Below are 20,029 nucleotides of genomic sequence, written 5' to 3' on the forward strand. Positions count from 1 at the left end.
AAAAGGTTTCTAGGGATGGTCGATTAAAATTGGACACCTTATATAGGTATATACCTATATTTTATATTCTGTATTACATATGTTTTTCACAATACATACATATACGCCGACTATCGAAAAATCTATATTACACATGATAAATGTGACTTGAATGATGACGATATGATCTCGGTGTTATAAATTCTTTCTCTCTCTTTTTCGAGAAAAGTGACATATATACAGAGTGATTCAAAAGTTCGGGAACGGTCAATTATCTCCGAAAATAGTGGTCCTATGAAAAAATGTTAAATACAAAAGTTGTAGGGGTCAAAATAAGGCACTTGATGGTGACTTTGACTTTGACCTAGGGGTAAAATTTAGGTCATTTCAAGGTCAATTTAATTTTTTTTTAATGAAACCCCCTATTGTTCATTGCATATTCTTGTAACTTATCTCGAGAGCTTTCCAAAACACAATAATAAAATATTTTTTTATTAAGTACTTTTTGAATTATAAAGGTTTGAAGATAATAATTTTTTGACATAAAATGTAAAATATCTTGTAAAGTATTCAGTTTTTTAGATCAAAGTCAAGGTGGTGAACATCAAGTGCCTTATTTTGAGCCTTATAACTTTTGTATTTAACATTTTTTCCTAAGCCCGGACTTTTGAACCACTTTGTATATCTCCTATTCGTAAACATGAGTATTAAATAAAATTCTTCTACGGATCTCTCTCATTATCGTTTATGATTTTATTTGCACGGGACGCAGAACGTGTGCTCGATTATTTCGAATAAAAGGCAGGGTCCTTTCATCGGAGCCGGATTGTGCGAAATAGTGGTCTTACTCGTTTGACGGACGGTAAATAAGTCGTTCGCGCGCGCAGCAAAAGAAGCGGAAAGTTGACTCGGGTAAGAGAGCAAGATAGCGAAGTACAGAAATAAGACCAGCGAGAGTGGCTTTCGGTATAAAATCCGTCCGTTCGACCGATTTCAATTTAATATAAGAGAGCGAATAGTAGCTTTTACTTTCCTGTGAAACAGCATTTAGTTATTGTGTCACAGTGCATGTTATCGTATCGTTTCGCGCGAGATCATTGCAACACTGTATTACAAAAGTTGTTGATCGGTTATATTCCCTAAGATTTATTTAATTTAAGTACACGCTGTGTTTGTTAATTCTTGCGAAATTTTATTGATAACACTGGTAAAAAAAATTAAATAATGTTTTGTTAAGTTGTTTGTTAAGATGTTTGAACGAATTTAGGGTATTTTGGGGATACTGAACCCAAAAATGACACTAGTTTTGCCGAATTGGCTGTAGTTTTTGAGATAATGGATGTTCAAATTACAATTTTACCCCAATTACGATCTGTAGCTTACCTGCATATGCAAGGTTTCGGTTATCTTTTTAATCTTTAACATTATTTTCATTTCCTAAAGTGATCCTGATGACCCACATAAAAGAAAATTGTATAAACAGTATTTTTCTATGCATTAATTGTGATTATCTGAATCAATTAATTTTGTTATGATGTTATTTTACTGAAGATATAATACAACGTCATTAGATATTTCATGTATATATTTTTATATGATTTGAAATAATTTTTATATGATTTGGGGATATAACATATAGTTTCTAAATATTATATTTTTTGCACTTTTTATGTTTTTTATGGGACATTCATTATCTCAAAAATTAGAGCCAATAGGAAAATCAATGTCTTATTGGAATCAGCACAACACAAATAAATTACTCTAAAATCGATTCAATATAATTGGTAATAATGGTAATATAATGTAATTGATTGCGGCTTATAAAGTGCATTCATTATAAACAAGATTTAAATAATGTCATTTTCATAAACTAAGGCTTCCATTGAAAAATTGTGCATAAAGTGTTCGGTGGATTTCGAGAAAGACATCTTGTCGTAAGTATAGTCTTATTCTAGATAAAGGTATTTTTGAATTTTTGAGGTCATCTCATTACTTTTTAAAATAGACTCATCATATACTTTTCTTACATAAATAAATTCCTCATGATATATATTAAAAAATTGTCAAAGTAGCATAATTTAAAGATGAATTTACGAGATATTTTATGTTTTATTCCGATACATTTAAACAAAAGATATAAAAAATCTCGTAGTATATTCATTTTTCAATAATTTTATACTTTAATTTTTTGCATAGAATAATGAAATAAATCAATTGGTGTAAGAAAAACATCCTTGAGATTAAAAAAATTGCAATTTACAATGTGCAAATTCCATATATTGTTTTAATAACTGTGAGTGTTTACACCAATTGATATCTCATTATTCTACGCAGAAATTATTAAGTCAAGATTTAAAAAGTAATGATAACACTACGAAATTTTTGAAATACCCTCTGGAATAAGATTATGCTTATGATAAAACGATCCCTTCGAAATTCAACAATTTCGGTACGAAATATCTTTTAATATATGGAAGCTTTAGTTTTCAAAAAATAGCAATGCAATATTTAAAATGGGACACCCTATATTACAGCATATATTAATTAACTTTCAAGTATATTTTCTTTCTTTTGAACTTTGAATTTCGATCAGCGTGGCTCAAATGACTCCGATCATTTGAAGACACAACGTTCAGATAAAGAGAGAAAGAGGGAGATAGAAGAGCTCATCGGTTGTAATTCTTACAGCCGCGACTCTGTTTCGCGGTCATCGTTCATGGGATCGTCGATCCGAGACGTCATCTGACGATTTTGCGCCCGCCTCCCCCCATTATTCAACCGGAAGTCTAACGGAGTGAACTCTCCTTATCGAACCAATCGAACAAGGAGGATCGTTAGGGCTCGCCCGCCCGGGCAAAATACAGTTCAGTTATCGCGTATATAAAGCAAGCGTTTGGAAGCGACAACGTGAAAACATGCCGCCGAAATTCTACTGCAACTGGAAGAATTTGATGGGAGTTTCACGACGATCTCAGGACAAGAGGAATTTCTCCATCGGATGCTTTGTCAATTGCGACGATCCCCTCAACTTAACTTTGATTCAAATCCCGAGGAAAATGAGTCGTTCCGTGCATTTCTTCGCACCGTCCGCACTTACGATTGAAAAAATCCGTAGGACACCGTATGCTGTTGACACTCGTATTTCACAGTAAGTATCTATTCTCTTTTGTCTTTAAGCAAACATTAAGATAACACTGGTCAACACTGATTTTATTGTCACTTACAATTAGATCGATTTTATTAAGTAACTTGTTGTGTCGCTGACTCCGAATATATGGCATTGCTTTTCCTAGATTATTGGCTCTAATTTTTATAATGGGTACCTCGAAAAACAAGAACTGCAAAAACTGTCAGGTGTAGCCTATCCCCAAATCATGTGGAAACTATCATTTTAAATCATATAAAAATATATATATAAATTAAATATAATTTAATTGCTTTGTATACAATAAAATAACAAAAACATAGTAAGAGCTGATTCAGACAATTACAATTAATATATGTATAGAAAAATGCTATTTGTACAATTTCCTTTTATGTATGTCATCAGTATCACGTTAGATATAAAACCAAATATGTTAAGGAATAAGAAGACAGACCTTGCTAACAAGTCCATATTGGAATAAAATCGTTATTTGAGTATCCATTGTCTCAAAAGAAGCCAATTTAGCAAAACCGTTGTCATTTTTGGATTCAGCGTTCCCAAAATACTCTAAATTCAATGACAACTAAACAGTTTATTTTTATTGACCAATGTAATATTAATAAAGGGATTCTAAACATCATCCTGTTTTAATCGATAAAACATCATTTTTGTGCATCTTTTTCTTTTTGTTGTTTGAATAGAATAATAAATGCTTTTCCACGATTAAAGTACATATAGAAACAAAGCGCGAAACTTACTGATTTTATGTTAAGGGGATGCTGCCGTAGTTCTGTTTTACCAATTTTAAGTTAGGTTAGGTTCACTTTTTATTGAATATACACATTAAAATAAAATTCTCCACAATGAAAGTACTGATAATAATGAATGGGGAGCGCATGCAAATATATATACATAATTAATTCAAGTATGAATCTTTTGATACAGGCTTTTAATCTCATTTTTATTACTTCTGTATTATTCTTTCATGTCATCTCTATTGGGAGTGCCATATTTTGTACACAAATAAATTGCAGAACTTTTATATTAAATAACTATTGTTATAAGCTGATGCAAGAGGTCGATAAAAAAACTGTAATTTTTTAACTTTTATTGTTTTTTATAAATTACAGCGCTTCTCGTTCATTATTATGAGTGCTTTAATTGTGGAGAAGGATTTTTCAATCTGTATAGGTATATAAAAAGAAAAGCCCTTGAACTCAAAGTTGGTAAAACAGACATGGTCAGCATCCTCTTAAGAACCAAACAATTTTAATTTCTTAATTTAAAAACATTTTTCGTTTTTAATATAAAATCGATAGGTTCGCGCATTGTTTCTATATGCACTTTAATCGTGGAAAAACATTTATCATTCTATTCAACCAATAAAAAGATATGAATGCACAAAAATGATGTTCTATCGATAAAATAGGACGGCGTTTAGAATCCCCTTAAGAATTGCATTCGGAAACGTCCTTTGAGTACATATTCCCTCTCTTTCTATATCACTGACATAGAAGTGATATAGAAAGAGAGGGAATGCACTCGGGGGACGTTTCCGAACGCAACCAAGGGGATGCCGGAGACAGGTCTGTCTTACCGACCGAATGCATGAATATTGATCTTGGGATATCTTTTTATTGATTATACAAATCAATAAATCCTTTTCCACGATTAAAGTACTTATAAAAACGGACCGCGTTAGCTATAATTCTACATATAAATCGTATAAAAATAAAAAATTACAGTTTTTTTATCGGCTTCTTTTATGTCAGTTTGTAACAATACTTATTTAATAAAAAAAGTTCTGCAGTTTGTCTGTGCATAAGATATAGCTCGCGCAATAAGGATAACATATTAGTGAACAATTAGAAGTGAGATTACAAATCTAATAAAAAAAGTTATATATTAATAAATTTTCACGCATATGTGTGTGTATATGCATGTGTATATGTGTATATGTGCATATGTGCGGTTATGTGTGGTGCTAACCTATCGGAATTCGGTCGGTAAGACAGACCCGTCTCCGGTATCCCCTTGAAGATGCTGCTGTTCTTTATAGAGCGATTATTTCTTTTTAAATAAAGTTATCCTTTTTATTAACAGTTTGTATGTACAAAATAAGACCAGTACGAACTTGGAATTGAATAAAGGAATATAATAAGTGAATGTTTAGATATCAATTTGGAAGCTTTAGTAAAAGAAAATAGCTTGTCTAAAATTTTCGTGTATATGTGTACACATACACGTACATGGATTGATTAATACAAGATAATAAAAAGGAAAGTTTACAGTACATTTAATTAAAATTTACATATAATTAATAAATTTTACATACTATCGAATACGAGAAATATACAGAAGAAAACTTATAATATTATATATATATGTAGAAATAGAAAACTTTCTTTTTATATTATAATATATATGTAGAAACAGAAAACTTTCTTTTTATATTTTATCGAGAAAATTTCGCTTCAAGACAAAAATTTAATTGCTCGCTTCTACACATTCAATATACTTATAACTGGTAATGAGAAAAACAAAAGCTTTAAATCTTGCTTATCTTTGACATCGTACGTTTCAAGTTCAAGAGTTATCGTCATAAAGATACAAATTTAATTATCTCTAAATAATGAAAGAAACAAATATAAGTGTTTGTTAAATTATACTATTATCTTCTTAATATTAGTTTTTCGTATTAAGTTACATAAAATGACATAAAATGACCTTTTTGGGATTTAAAGAAACATTTAAATTTTTTAAAATTTAAATTATATGATTTATTAAAAAATTATGATTTTTTTATTGATTTTTTTTAATCTAAACGAAATAAACATTTATACTATAATAAAATAATAAATTACAAAACATTTAAAAAATCGGAGAAACAGAAAAATAACTTTTGATTATAGTTTCTGTTGTAGGCCCATTGGTAATTTGTTATTTTATTAATTTTATTAAAATTTAAAATATAGTAACAGACGAAATTAAGAGAATCAAGATTTTATCAAACTTTATCAAATTTGATGATGATATTATTAGAAAATAATAATTCAATTTAATCATATAACTATTATAACTATTCATTCAATTTGTAAGTTACTGGTAAAAGTAATTAATAGTTATTTAATTATTAATTAACAATATTGTAGCTGTTATTTTTAGGCATAAGCTGATTAAGAACTAATTGTAAGAGTTGGCCGAAATTAATAAACATTCTATTTTTATTATTTAAATAATAACAATTAACAAAATTTTTTCCAATTTTGTCTTTACTTTATTTTATAAGTTTCAATTAATTATTATAATTAGAAATTATATTATTATAAATTAGATATTATATTATATCTAATTGTATCATAATTAGAATTTATAAATAAAATGATTACCAAGCTGTTAAAAAAATTTTTAATTTTACTATTATAAATCAGTTAGCTCTGGTTAGTTTTTAAGCATACGAGTATAAAAAAATTTATAGTCAAATATGGCGCATTCTAGTTGTTATTCGGTTTGTCTTATCTAATTGTTAACTATAGTTATTAGCCATAAAATAATAACCAGAATATTCTAACCTTTGACTAGACATAAAAACTAGTTATCTATTTACTGATCCGTTTGGCTAGTTTCTGACTATTTTTCGTCTAGAAAATGCTCTTTTAACGGAGTCTGCTATTAGAAATTAAAATTATCTATACATATTGATAGCCATCTAAATAGGATTTTATCTAAAGAATTTTTTACCTAGTCGTTAAACAATAAATCCAAAATATTAAAAACCGACTGCAGTTTCCAACTTGTAATCAGTTCTTTCCCGGACATATTCCTAGTCAGGTGGCTTTAGCTCCTAATTCAACCGAACTCTATATAAAAACAATATCATTCAATCATATATATTTTTGCTAAGAAAAAATTAAATACAAATTTTTTAAAAGAATATTTACTGGCGAAAGAAATGTACAATAAATATATATAATTCTCAATATATTCGCGATATTTACATTTTCACTCACGACATTCTTTCAATATGTATTTTTACTTTTTACAGAATGCCAAAATTTATTGTTACTCAAGTGGCAAAAGATCCATTGATCAAAAATGGGTATGATTATATTGGTAAAGTACCGTTATTGAATGCATGTGCAGTAGAAATCTCGTCGAAACTTCGTTATTACCTCGAAGAATGTGTCGCGTTGTGCTGTCCTAAAGAGGTTTACATATGCAATGGTACAGAGGCTGAATACATGCAAATGTTGAAAATTCTCCAGAAAAATGGAACCATCAAGAATTTACCCAAATATGACAATTGGTGAGTTTTATATATTCGTTCGTCACACAATATTGTTGTATTATTTTTGTTAAATGTTAGTTTGCCTATTTAATAAAACTAAAAGATGATAATTATAACTTTTTTATAATAGCATGAAGGTCAAATAAAACATACACATTGATACTGATTTTTATTTAAAAAAAAACAAAAAGTATTATAACTAATTAATTTTCAAAAAATATTATTGGACTATTATTTTCAATAATATTTAGGTTCACTATAAAAGGTACACATCGAAATCAATCAGACATATTGTATTAGATCTTATTTTATTAATTCAAATAAACGATTATGTATATGCTGTACAAAATATATATTTAATAATCTGCTTAAATATATATATATATATATATATATATATATATATATATATCAGAAAAAAAATGAATGAAATATGTTAAAAATATTTTCTCTTCGGTGATTTTAATTTAATATTGGTTTCTAATTTAATGAGAAACATCGTATAATAGTTATCATCCACATTATATCAAATATTTTGATCACATAATTTTAATAAGTTAAAAGATTATAGATCATTATCATTATTATTATTATTATTATACTATTATTAAAATTATTATATGTTATTATTATATTTATAATATGTGTATTTTTTCTATAATTTTACAACAGTTGGCTGGCAAAAACTCATCCTGCGGATGTGGCACGCGTCGAGAAACGTACATTCATCAGCACAGACTTGAAAAGCGACGCTGTTCCTACCCCACGTGAAGGTGTAATTGGGGAACTTGGAAATTGGATCTCTCCGAATGACATGGACCGAGCTATCTTGGAACGTTTTCCAAATTGTATGAAAGGTCAGTAGAAATTCTATAGCATTTTTATGATTTGTTATCGATTCGCACGTATTATGTGAAAACAATATATAAGATTGTGTGAGATATAATTGAATGTCCTTTTAACTTTAAGAAATTATTTGGTTAATTTGAAACTAATATATGGCTAAACAGAGATAAAGAGACATTTGTTTTTGAATTTTTCGAATTATCAATAAATTTCGAATTATAAGCAATTGAAAAAGAAAGGCTTTTCGCAAACTAAATTTTGTGGAATTAAAAGACCAATGAAACTATATTCTTTAAATTAATTTAAGATGCAGTTTATTTTAATTAAATTTTTTATTGAAAATTTAATAACAAAGATATATAAAGGAAAAAATTGAAGTGCATGTAACAATGACTTTTTTTAATTTTATGCTAAGAAAAAATCGGCTTCAAATTGAACACACAATTGCTATTAAAAAATACTCATTGATTTTTGCACATCTTATAAATTATATATCAAATATAAATGTATATTTTTTAAATCACAAAAAACTATATATACTGTAATAATTTTGATAATTAATTTTAAAAAATTTTTCAATAATTAAAATTTTATAACATATATATAGGACGGACCATGTACGTGATCCCCTTCAGTATGGGTCCCGTAGGTTCTTCGCTTTCAAAAATTGGCGTGGAAATTACGGATTCGATTTATGTAGTTTGCTCGATGAGAGTAATGACCAGGATGGGAGAGAAGGTGCTCGAATTTCTGGGAAACGACGATTTCGTGAAATGTTTGCATTCAGTCGGCATTCCGGAACACAATTCAAAAATTGATGTAAACCATTTATGGCCATGCGATCCCGAGAGAACGATCATCCTTCACAAACCCGCCAAGAACGAGATCGTATCTTATGGAAGCGGTTACGGTGGAAATTCCTTATTAGGAAAGAAGTGTTTTGCATTACGAATTGGTTCGACTATAGCCAGGAAGGAGAGATGGCTCGCCGAACATATGCTTGTATGTTTTCTTATCTATTTCTTTATTTATCCATAATCAAAAACCATTTATTTTTTATTATAGGTTTATAATTTTTTTATTATAATATAAGAAATACGCTCTAAAATTTATCTAAGTATTTCGTAAATACTCAATATAAATACAGGCTGGCCCATATAATTTGAATCTTAACAGTTTGATATTTTGAAAACTATCGATTTTAAAGGTTTCGATTTCTTGAATTGGATTGAAGGGCTTTCAAACTTGAATGAATAATATTTTTCAAACCTCAGTTGCACAAATGGGACGAGAATTGATTATAAAATTTTAAATAGAGAATATCCTATATACAATAAATTACATTTTTCGATTCTATGGAAGAAAACTTAATTTTATTCGAAACATTTTTTGCCAGAATATGTCTATAAAAAATATGACGGTATAAATAAGTAAAGCAAATAAAGTAAAATAAAACAAGCAAAATAATTTGCATCCATTTCAGATATTGGGTATCACAAATCCTAAGGGCAAGAAACGATACATTGCTGCTGCTTTCCCGAGCGCATGCGGCAAAACGAATTTGGCTATGATGCAACCGACTCTACCGGGTTATAAGATCGAATGCGTAGGAGATGATATTGCGTGGATGAGATTCGACAATGAAGGAAATTTACGCGCTATTAATCCGGAGAATGGATTCTTCGGAGTCGCTCCCGGTACAAGTTCGGCTACGAATCCCAATGCGATGAAGACTATTTTCAAAAATACCATCTTCACCAATGTAGCGTCTACCAGTGACGGAGGAGTGTATTGGGAAGGAATGGAAAAGGAAATCAGTGATAATGTCAAGGTATATATAAATGAACACTACATGAACAATTGATTTTTTTATCACAAAAAATGCAATAAACATCTATGAAATTATTCAAGATATAGAATAACTAACATTGAAATTAGATAGTAACCCAGACAGCACCATGTCCAAAATTGGTGCATAAGACACCTTTAAGATGCTTTTAAGATGTCTCTCTCTCTCTCTCTCTCTCTCTCTTTCTCTCTCTCTTTGCGATATCATATATAAAGGTCTCTTGAAAATTTCTTAATGATTTTATGCATCAATTTTGAACATGGTGCTATCTGGGAAAGGTTCTCTATTAAGGTTCTCTGTTGATAATTTTTTAAATTTATATTGTTATTTCTGCGTTCTTATATTTGACACACTTGTATGTTGCGTGTGTAAACAATGTGAAAAACCAACTTTTTTGATCGCAGGTGACGGATTGGAGAGGTAACGATTGGGACAAAGGTTCCAAAGTACCAGCTGCTCATCCAAACTCAAGATTCTGCACTCCGGCAACACAATGCCCGATCATCGATCCTTCTTGGGATGATCCAACTGGCGTTCCGATCGATGCTATATTATTCGGAGGCCGAAGGCCGGAAGGTGTACCTTTGGTTTATCAAGCCCGTAATTGGCAACACGGCGTTTTCATCGGTGCTACAATGAGATCTGAAGCTACTGCCGCCTGCTGAACATAAGGTATATTCTAACACACTAATCAACTTTTACAGAAATGCAAACTATATGTGTAATATATCAGAATCCCGCACTAAGTCTATAAAAAAAGCATCCTGATAAAATCAGCTCATTTTCTTTTATGTTGCAGCTTATAATCTACTGAACACAAAATGTAATAGGCTTAAAGCTATATAACAGTTATTGAAGCGGGGAGCACACACTTTTGCATAAGCGCATAAGCATGCATATATGCATAAGAAATTCGATTAATTGAATTTATTATGCATACGTTTATAGAGAAATCAAGATTCTTATGCTTACGCTTATGCGTTTATGCAAAAAGTGTGTGCTTCCCGCTTGACAGTTAAACAATTCATAGAACTCGAATTTTTCGTGTTCGACTGACTGTCAATAATTTAATTGTCCATTTTTTAATCTATTAGATTCTTTATTCAGCAGGTCATAAAAGCTACAACAAATGAGAAAACCAGCTGATTTTACCGGCATTTAATTTTATATAGGATTAGTGCAAAAAGGGGGTTCTTTTGAAATATCCCAGATAGACATCAGCAGATTGCCTGCATAATGACAGAATTTTAAAATTGAAAATGCTTGCATAAACACTAAAAGATACGTCTTCATATGACATGAGTATTATCAGCAAGTGAAAGGATCTTCTAATGCTGTAAAAATTGCGAAAATATGTTGCCTATTTTATCAGAAATATAATAATTGCAGTTATGCGTCTATAGTATAGTGAAACATATTGCTATTTTATAAAATATACAAATATATGTTAACAATATAACATCATAATCCACAATTAAAATTTATTAAAATGATTCGTAATTTTATGCTAATTGCATTACAAAGTATACATAATATATTTGCATACTATGTTCAGCATACTTATGTCTATCTGGAATATTAAGATTAAAAGAAATAAAAATCCCAAAAGACTAATTGAGAGTTTAACTGAGCTAATTTTAATGTAATTCTAATGTACTTTACAGGGTAAAGTAATCATGCACGATCCGTTTGCCATGAGGCCCTTCTTTGGTTATAATTTTGGACACTATCTTGCCCACTGGTTAAGCATGGCAAATGTAAAAAATGCCAAGCTGCCAATGATATTTCACGTAAATTGGTTTAGAAAGGATGCAGACGGTAAATTTTTGTGGCCAGGATTCGGCGAGAACTCTCGCGTTCTTGATTGGATCCTTCGAAGGCTTGACGGTGAAGACATCGCTGAAGAATCAGCAATTGGCTTATTGCCAAAGCCAGGATCTATCAATTTAGAAAATCTCAATGATAACGTAAATATGATGGAATTGTTTAATCTTCCGAAAGCTTTCTGGCAAAAAGAAGTCAAAGATTTGAGAGAGTATTTTGACGCTCAAGTGGGAAGTGATTTACCTGACGCTATAGCGCTGGAACTTATTCGTCTCTCTCATAATGTTAATAATCTTTAATTTCCTAATTCGATAATTATACATTTCAATTTTTATACAGTTATTAGTATATTCTCAAGAGAGTTTCAAGGTGCAAAAAGCGAACGTCATTTTGATGTCAAATGACGTTATTATAGACGTCAAAATGACGTCAGTTAGCTAATAACTTGGGTAGCAACTCAAGTAGCAATTAGGGTACTTGTAATCTTTATTATTCAACATTATAGTTGAGACAAAATTAGTAAATTTTTTTGACGACATAATGACGGCACACAAATGTGAAATGTGTAAAAAATTATCCGTTTGATGGAAAACATTACATGTAACATATAAGATGCGAAAGAAGTAAAAGTAGTATTAAAAACAATTTTGCGTTAGAGAAAGAAAGAGAGAATTTCTTGTCGTGTAATTTTTTGTATATAAAATAAAAAAAGATTGTGACTTCTTTACGTATAAGATTATTTTTAAAATATTTATTAAAAAATTGTTAGTTTTGGTTGGGTTTTTCCTTAACAAAAAGATTTAAAGAGTTGATATTTCTCATAATTAAAAAAAATTTTTATTGTTATATTTTTAGTGTTAATTAAGTTTTGATATTTAAAGTTTTAAAATTATGTGTTATAATAAATTAATTTTTTTAAATATCAATTAAAAATTGATTTTTTAAAAATAAAAATATAAAATAAAGTTTTGTTATTTATATATATTGCTAAAGTTATTAACTCTGTATAATTTGTACAATTGATTTTGTATAATTATTATTATTACTAAATATTAATAAAACATCAAAAACAGTATAATTTAACATTTCGACACTATAACGATGATATTCATTATTATACACTAATATATTTCTTTAATTATCCTTTTTCTATCAATTATATATATTTCCCGGTAAAAAATTTTTCATATATATGTATAATTATATATAAATAATTGTATAATATATTATACATATAATCTTAAAATTATACGTGAAATATATATCTATTTTTATACATTATAATAATTATATAAATTTATATATAAATTATAAGAGTACATATATGTATATGTCAAATTATATATATATATATATGAAGAAATACTTAAATTATTATATATATATAAATTTATATAATTATATATAGAAAGTACTTTTATCTAATTATGTATATACGAACATATTTCATATATATAATTTTGCGATTATATGTGTATAATATATAATTTTATATATTTCCATATAATTTTATATTGTTATACATATAAACAATATTTTTTATCGAGTTTTGATTAAAATATTTCAGTATATATATATATATATATATAATATATATATATATATATATATATAAATATGACAGAGATTTAATATCAATAAAACGATTATTTATTATAATTATTATTATATTATTGTAACCTTAAAATTTAATGTAATTATATTTAATAGAATGTGATTCTATTAAGTTAATTATAAATGTATTCATTTGTTTTATAATTATAATTATAAATGTATTCATTTGTTTTAAAACTGCGAACACGCTGTATCTTATTTATTTATGTAACTATCCAGATTAAGATTAAGTTTATATAAATTTTTGCTTAAAATGATGTGTGCGTATATTCTTCCTGAAACAATAATTTTTTTTTTTAAACTAAAATTAAGTTTAAAGTTAAGTTAAGATTAAATTAACTGCGAAGTTAAAATAAAAGTTATTGTCAAAAGCATTATTTATATTAAATTAGAATTTTGTTTGTTAATTCTTTTAAAATTTAACAAATAACAAATAATAAATTAAAAATAATAACAAATAACAAAAGAAATTTGATTTTTATATATATAATTAATGACTATAAAAATGAATATAAAAATAAGACTAATTTAAAAATAATACATGTAGCACGAACATGAACCAGCAAATGGTTGTTTATCATAACAGTTCCCTGCTAATAACGTAGTTCCAAATAATTGTCAAATGGATGTAGAGGGCGTCAGTGAAAGAAGAAGCGTCTCTAAAAATAACACTGCACGTGTGACGTGTGATTTGGCGGCAACTGGCGACCAATGCATTAAAAATATTGTATACAATTGCTGCTTTTGCTTGGAACAAATTAATTCACAAATATGGGAATCACTGGTTTACTGCCGTTCTTAGAAAAGTCTTCCAAGAAGACGAATATTAGAGAATTTTCCGGTGGTGTTGTCGCGATCGATTCTTATTGTTGGTTACATAAAGGTGTGTTTTCTTGCGCCGAAAAATTGATGATGGGTCAGACAACGAATGCGTAAGAGATGAATTATTATATTATATTATTTATTGACATATTTATTATATTACATATATTGACATATTTTTTTAAGATATCAGAGATTAATGGTTTTTTTCTTTTTATATTATAGGTATGTTCTGTATTGTATGAAATACATAGACATGCTTTTGAAGTATAAAATAAAACCAATCCTGGTATTTGACGGTCGACGGTTACCTGCTAAAGAACAAACGGAGAATAAAAGGAAACAGTACGTAAGAATTAGGCAAATTATTATTTATATTAGGAATTTAAGAAATGTTTATAAATTAGGATTATTTTACTGTAAGGTTGCTTTAAGTTTAATGTCAACATATTATTTTATTAAAAGTATTACACTATTGATAAATAATAATATATAATAATAATTATGTATCATTTATTAGGACTAGACAAATGAATCGCCAGAAAGCAATTGAGTTAATACAAATGGGTCAAGTTGCGGAGGGAAGAAACTTGTTGAAACGAGCTATAGATATTACTCATGAAATAGCATTGGGATTAATTAAACATTGTCAGAATGAGAATATTGATTGCATTATAGCTCCTTATGAGGCAGATGCACAATTAGCTTATTTGAATATTAGTGGTATAGCTGATGTTGTTATTACGGAGGATAGTGACTTGACATTATTTGGATGTAAGAAAGTTAGTATATATTTATTATTTATTTTATTTCTTAATCTATACTTCGCTTTCAATGGTTTCAGTTCATACATCTGTAATGTTGTGTATATTAGAGTAAAAAAGTGCTATTAAATTTAAAGTTAGAGTTACAAATTAAATTCATGAAATTAAATAAAATAAACTTTGAAGCTTATCATTCAAAAATTAAAATTAAACTTGGAAATTAATAGTATATAGTATATTTTACTTTCTCATAATCTGTAGTTTTTAATTTAAAGTTTATTTTGTTTATAATTATTTGAATGATGTATTGAACATATTTAAAGATACAATCAATTTTATGATTGACTGTTTTTGGAAAATATACTCAATAAATGTTCCATAATCTATTTTTAGTAACAGATTTTTTAACTAATTTAATCAATTTTTGTTAAAATATATATATATATATGTATATCGTGAATTTCTAATTTTCAATATTCACTATATATATATATTTGCAACTAAATCTAGAAATTCACTTACAATTTATTTATTATGAAATGGAGAATACAATTTTATTAGTATTATTTAATTCCTTGTGAAACTTAAAAATTACAAGCTTTTTTCAATCTTAACTCGAAAACTAGAGATGTCTTATATTAATAGTTTTAAATTAAAAAAAATTTTAATTTTGAATTTAAAATTAAATTTATCAAATAATATATTATTGAAATTGATAGTTGAGATATTCTGTGTAATTTAATATAAATATAGCTATATATACAACTGAGAAACATAATGTGAATAATGATGATTTATAGATAAATAAATAAAAATTTATACATAGATAAAAATTTCGATCATATTATTATCAATAAATGTTAAAATAAATCTCTTATTCTTTATTAATAAATAAAATAATTTTATGTTCTATTTTACAGATATTTTTTAAAATGGATGTTAATGGAAATGGAGTTTTAATCGAACAAGACCGCTTACATTTGGCAATGAATATGCGACCTGAAGAGCTTGATATGGATAAGTTTCGTTATACTTGTATTTTGTCTGGTTGTGATTATCTCCCTTCACTTCCTGGTATTGGTTTGGCAAAGGCGCGAAAATTCATCGAAAGAAATACAGATCATAATATACATAGAGTAAGTTGCTGTATTGTTTTCAAATTTTAATTATATAGGACAGAAATAGTTTATAATACAAGAATCACATGTATATAAATGTGAAAAAATTTTTTTGCAATAACGTAAAATTATGTAACTTGTATGTCTTTTTTCTGGTTTTAATTAACATCTATATTTTTCTAGGCATTGACACGCATAGGATCAGTACTCAACATGAAATCGCTGATTGTGACACAGGAATATAGAGATGCATTTATATTAGCAGATATAACGTTCAAATACCAATTAGTGTTCTGTCCATTACAAAGGAAGCAAGTGCGATTGAATCCACCCACAATTGACATTACCGAAGACCAGTTACAATACGCCGGCAAAGAATTAGATGCGGATCTTGCTTTACAACTAGCCTTCGGCAATTGCGATCCGTCTACTTTAAAAATAGTTCACGATTTTAATCCAGATAAAATCGTAAGTTGCTATATTATTTGCCTTTAAACTATCGTTATATAATTAACTATACAAGTTACAAAGTTATATATTATTATAGTTATATACTGCTGATAGTAATATAACTATATAGTATACTATATATTTATATTATTATAGTTTGCTTTAAAGATAATGTGCAATAAAAATTAAAAGAGCGTTCTACATCAATTTGTATTACAAATCTATATATTATACTATAGATATAGTAGTATTATACTATAATGTACTATATACTATATTGTATAGTGTAATATAGTTTACTAAGGTGTTAAAAGGTCTGTTTATTAGCTTTATTAGTTTGACCTTTGATGACCTTGCCAAGGTTAGATCAAGGTCAACTTAATTTTTTAAAATGGAAAGCTCCATTTTTATTGCATATTTTTGTGGCTTATTTCAAGAGTTTTCCAAAACACTAATAAAATATTATTTTATTAAGTACTTTTTGAGTTATAAAATACAACTTTTGTTTGAAATATTTTTTTCTAAAATTACAAATAAAATTTTTGGTCAATTAAAATAGGACAACCTGTATATAATTAACAATTATTAGACTAATAGTATGTTATATAGTATATTATGGTACTAATAGTATATTATATACTATATAGAATATGTATTATTATAGTTATGTTACTACTAATTATATAGTTTGCTTTTTAAAGATAATTGTACGATAACAATATTCCACATTAATTTGTATTATAAATTGTAGGAGCGTAAAAGGAAGCGAGACATGGAAGAAGAAGCATCGACGATTCACACTAGCATTTGGTCAAACAAATATAAATTGAAAACGAAAAATTACGTTTCATTTTCGAAAAATGCAGTAAATTCATGGATTACTCCTAAAAAAGAGCTGGCTCTATCAAAAAAACTTGACGAAGGAAATTCGAATAAACACACTTTATCAGAATTACATAATAATCCGACTGTGCCATGTAATAGGCTTTCAGAAAATCAGGATTTCAACGAGAAAGCTATTTTGGATATATATAATTTCAATCAAGATGCTAAATTAATTTCCAGTGCTGAAAAGAAAGAGAAAGAGGAACACCTATGTTTTGCAGAAAATAATATGTCACCAGAATTATTGAAATCCAGAAATCCATTTATTAAACGAGTATCCGAACTGACAACTTCGCCGAGTGTTTTGTTCAACGGAAACTGTCGAAGAAGAGGAAAGAATTTAATGCGTATAAGACGGACTATTGTGGACGAAAATGTTATAGTGGAGAGCAAATATTTCTCCAAACAAGATAATGAAAACCCTAACGTGATTCCAGAAACGAATAACAGCATATACGACACTAGAACAAATCAAGAACAATTAGAGAAGAATAGAAGAGTTAAAGATGACATTTTGAAAGATATGGAATGTAACATAATTCCAGAAACAAGCGATAGTATATGCAATACCAGAGAAAATCAAGAACAATTAGAAATGTTATCTGTAGCAGAAATTGCAAACTCAATAGAAGATATTGATGATTCAGTCTTAGCGGATCAAAATGAATATTTGATTAACGCTTGTAATAGTGTTTTCGAAAAATCATACTCTAATTACAGTACAACCGAAATATCACATTCCACAACAGTTGATAAAGATTACGGTTTAGATCAATTTTTCTCAAATTCTAATACAGAAGCTGCTAATGATTCAATTAATTACGGAAATGCTAATAGTTTACAAGATAATTTGTCCAAATCCTTAAATATTAAAGATTCTCAAGTCTCCTTGCACAAGAAAGAAATTTTAAAAAAACGAAGTTCAGAGACTCTGGTAAATATAAATTTATATGAATAAGTTTTACTGGAATTAACAGAAAAAACAATCGTTAATTAATTTTTTACTTATTAAATTGATTAACAAAATATCTTATATATTTTTATTGCAGGTATCAAGAGTTAATTCAGTAACGAAAAAAAAGCAATTGCGTCAAAGTAAACAATTATTAGATTCAAGACGGCAGAGTTTGTTGAGTATGTATGGATTCCAAAAAAGGTAAAATAAATATAAAAATAATTTTTTTTAAGTTTGCATGTAATATTTAATAATGAAGATAAAATATGAAATTTGTAATTTTTGTAGAGCGATTTAGAAGTACTGACTTTATAAATGTTAAACTTGGATTATTCACTATTTTGTGAAAATCTGGATATATTATCAATATTTTTGTAAGTATATGATAGATGTTGTGTTCTTTGAGTGTTTCTTAAAATATTGTAAATAGAATTTCACTGTAATTAAGGAGACGTAATAGCAGATAGGCCATTAATATAAACACGTCCATTTATTTAAAGTGGCAAATCACATGTAAATTAATACTGCAGAAAAGTGTGAATTATATCTCGTCATTTATTTATTGCTACACTGCCACATACAAGAACTGCCAAATGTAACATCTTATTTTAGTTTCTCTATTTTACATTAAAAGGTTCCTTTAAAATTAAATACAAAATCTGTGATAAAATTCGTTTAGGAATTTATTTCAAATATGTTGATTTCTTTGAGAAAATAATTTAGCTTATTTTATAACAAATTAAATATGAAATTTATATAATAAAAAAATTTAATATAAAAATATAATAGAATATATAGAACCAGAATAAAGGAGATTTTAATAAGCAGAATTTATTATTAATTGTATATCGATTGTTTAAAAATTAGCATTATAAATTAATATGGTAAATCTATTGTGCGGAATCCACTTATTATATATTTTAAAGTTAATTTTGTTCGTATCATATATGTATATTGTTAATATATATTTGCTCCAAATTGCTCCCATCTGTTCAATGTAGTGTGTGTGATAATATTAAAATAATTATAAATGCTCTCTAATCATGGCAAAAAATTAATTTCTCGAATATAGAAAGAAAATTGTACATGATATTTTAATTTCTATATATTACAGTTTTCTGATGTTTTCGATGATAAAATGCAAAAATACGTACGCACACTATATTAAAATCCTTCATTGAATACATTTTCTTAACGATGGATTCTGTATTTAATTTTGAGATTTTCTTTTAGTAAAAATGAAGGATTTATTATAACTTTTCAATTTTTAATATTTGTTTATTTTATTCTATTTATAAACTCATTTTATTTGTATTTAAAATTTCTTTGTAGTAATTATATATATATATTAGATAGTTTGTACTTATTTATTTTTGTGCAAATATTCAAGACAAAAGTTTGATGAAAAATTATTTGATTGACAAAATTGAATATGGCTTATTACAAATTAATTCTATTAAATAAGAAAAGTTTATTTTGTGATCTAAACA

General features: G+C 27.4%; 2 protein-coding genes across 3 annotated transcripts; both read left to right on the forward strand.

The window, feature by feature from the left end:
- Positions 1–820: 820 nt before the first annotated feature.
- LOC114934029 (phosphoenolpyruvate carboxykinase [GTP]) lies at positions 821–12,658 on the forward strand. The gene is given in 9 exon segments (XM_029306631.2): positions 821–891; positions 2,668–3,127; positions 7,170–7,430; positions 8,085–8,269; positions 8,866–9,260; positions 9,742–10,089; positions 10,512–10,766; positions 10,768–10,779; positions 11,772–12,658. Coding segments are annotated over 8 exon segments (2,148 nt in total). The 5' UTR covers positions 821–891; positions 2,668–2,894; the 3' UTR covers positions 12,231–12,658.
- A 1,544-nt stretch (positions 12,659–14,202) lies between these two features.
- Positions 14,203–19,936, forward strand: tos (Exonuclease tos). 2 transcript variants are annotated; one of them, XM_085487652.1, is made up of 8 exons: positions 14,203–14,477; positions 14,593–14,712; positions 14,888–15,149; positions 16,052–16,267; positions 16,433–16,717; positions 17,451–18,518; positions 18,634–18,740; positions 18,828–19,936. In XM_085487652.1, the coding sequence occupies exons 1-8, from the start codon at positions 14,317–14,319 to the stop codon at positions 18,835–18,837; spliced, it is 2,229 nt and encodes a 742-aa protein (XP_085343778.1). In that variant the 5' UTR covers positions 14,203–14,316; the 3' UTR covers positions 18,838–19,936. The 2 variants fall into 2 exon arrangements, with proteins under 2 accessions (XP_085343778.1, XP_085343780.1); XM_085487654.1 differs by lacking the exon at positions 18,828–19,936 and having other exon boundaries at positions 18,634–18,744.
- Positions 19,937–20,029: the final 93 nt, after the last annotated feature.

Source organism: Nylanderia fulva, unplaced genomic scaffold (genome assembly GCF_048542155.1).
Source record: "Nylanderia fulva isolate GAGA-0341 unplaced genomic scaffold, ASM4854215v1 Scaffold59, whole genome shotgun sequence".
In the NCBI taxonomy this organism is placed as follows: domain Eukaryota; kingdom Metazoa; phylum Arthropoda; class Insecta; order Hymenoptera; family Formicidae; genus Nylanderia; species Nylanderia fulva.

Coding starts and splice junctions, on each gene's coding strand:
- tos (XM_085487652.1), top strand. CDS start 14,317: ATGGGAATCACTGGTTTACTGCCGTTCTTAGAAAAGTCTTCCAAGAAG. Junction 14,478..14,592: donor ATGGGTCAGACAACGAATGC/GTAAGAGATGAA, acceptor TTTATATTATAG/GTATGTTCTGTATTGTATGA. Junction 14,713..14,887: donor ACGGAGAATAAAAGGAAACA/GTACGTAAGAAT, acceptor ATCATTTATTAG/GACTAGACAAATGAATCGCC.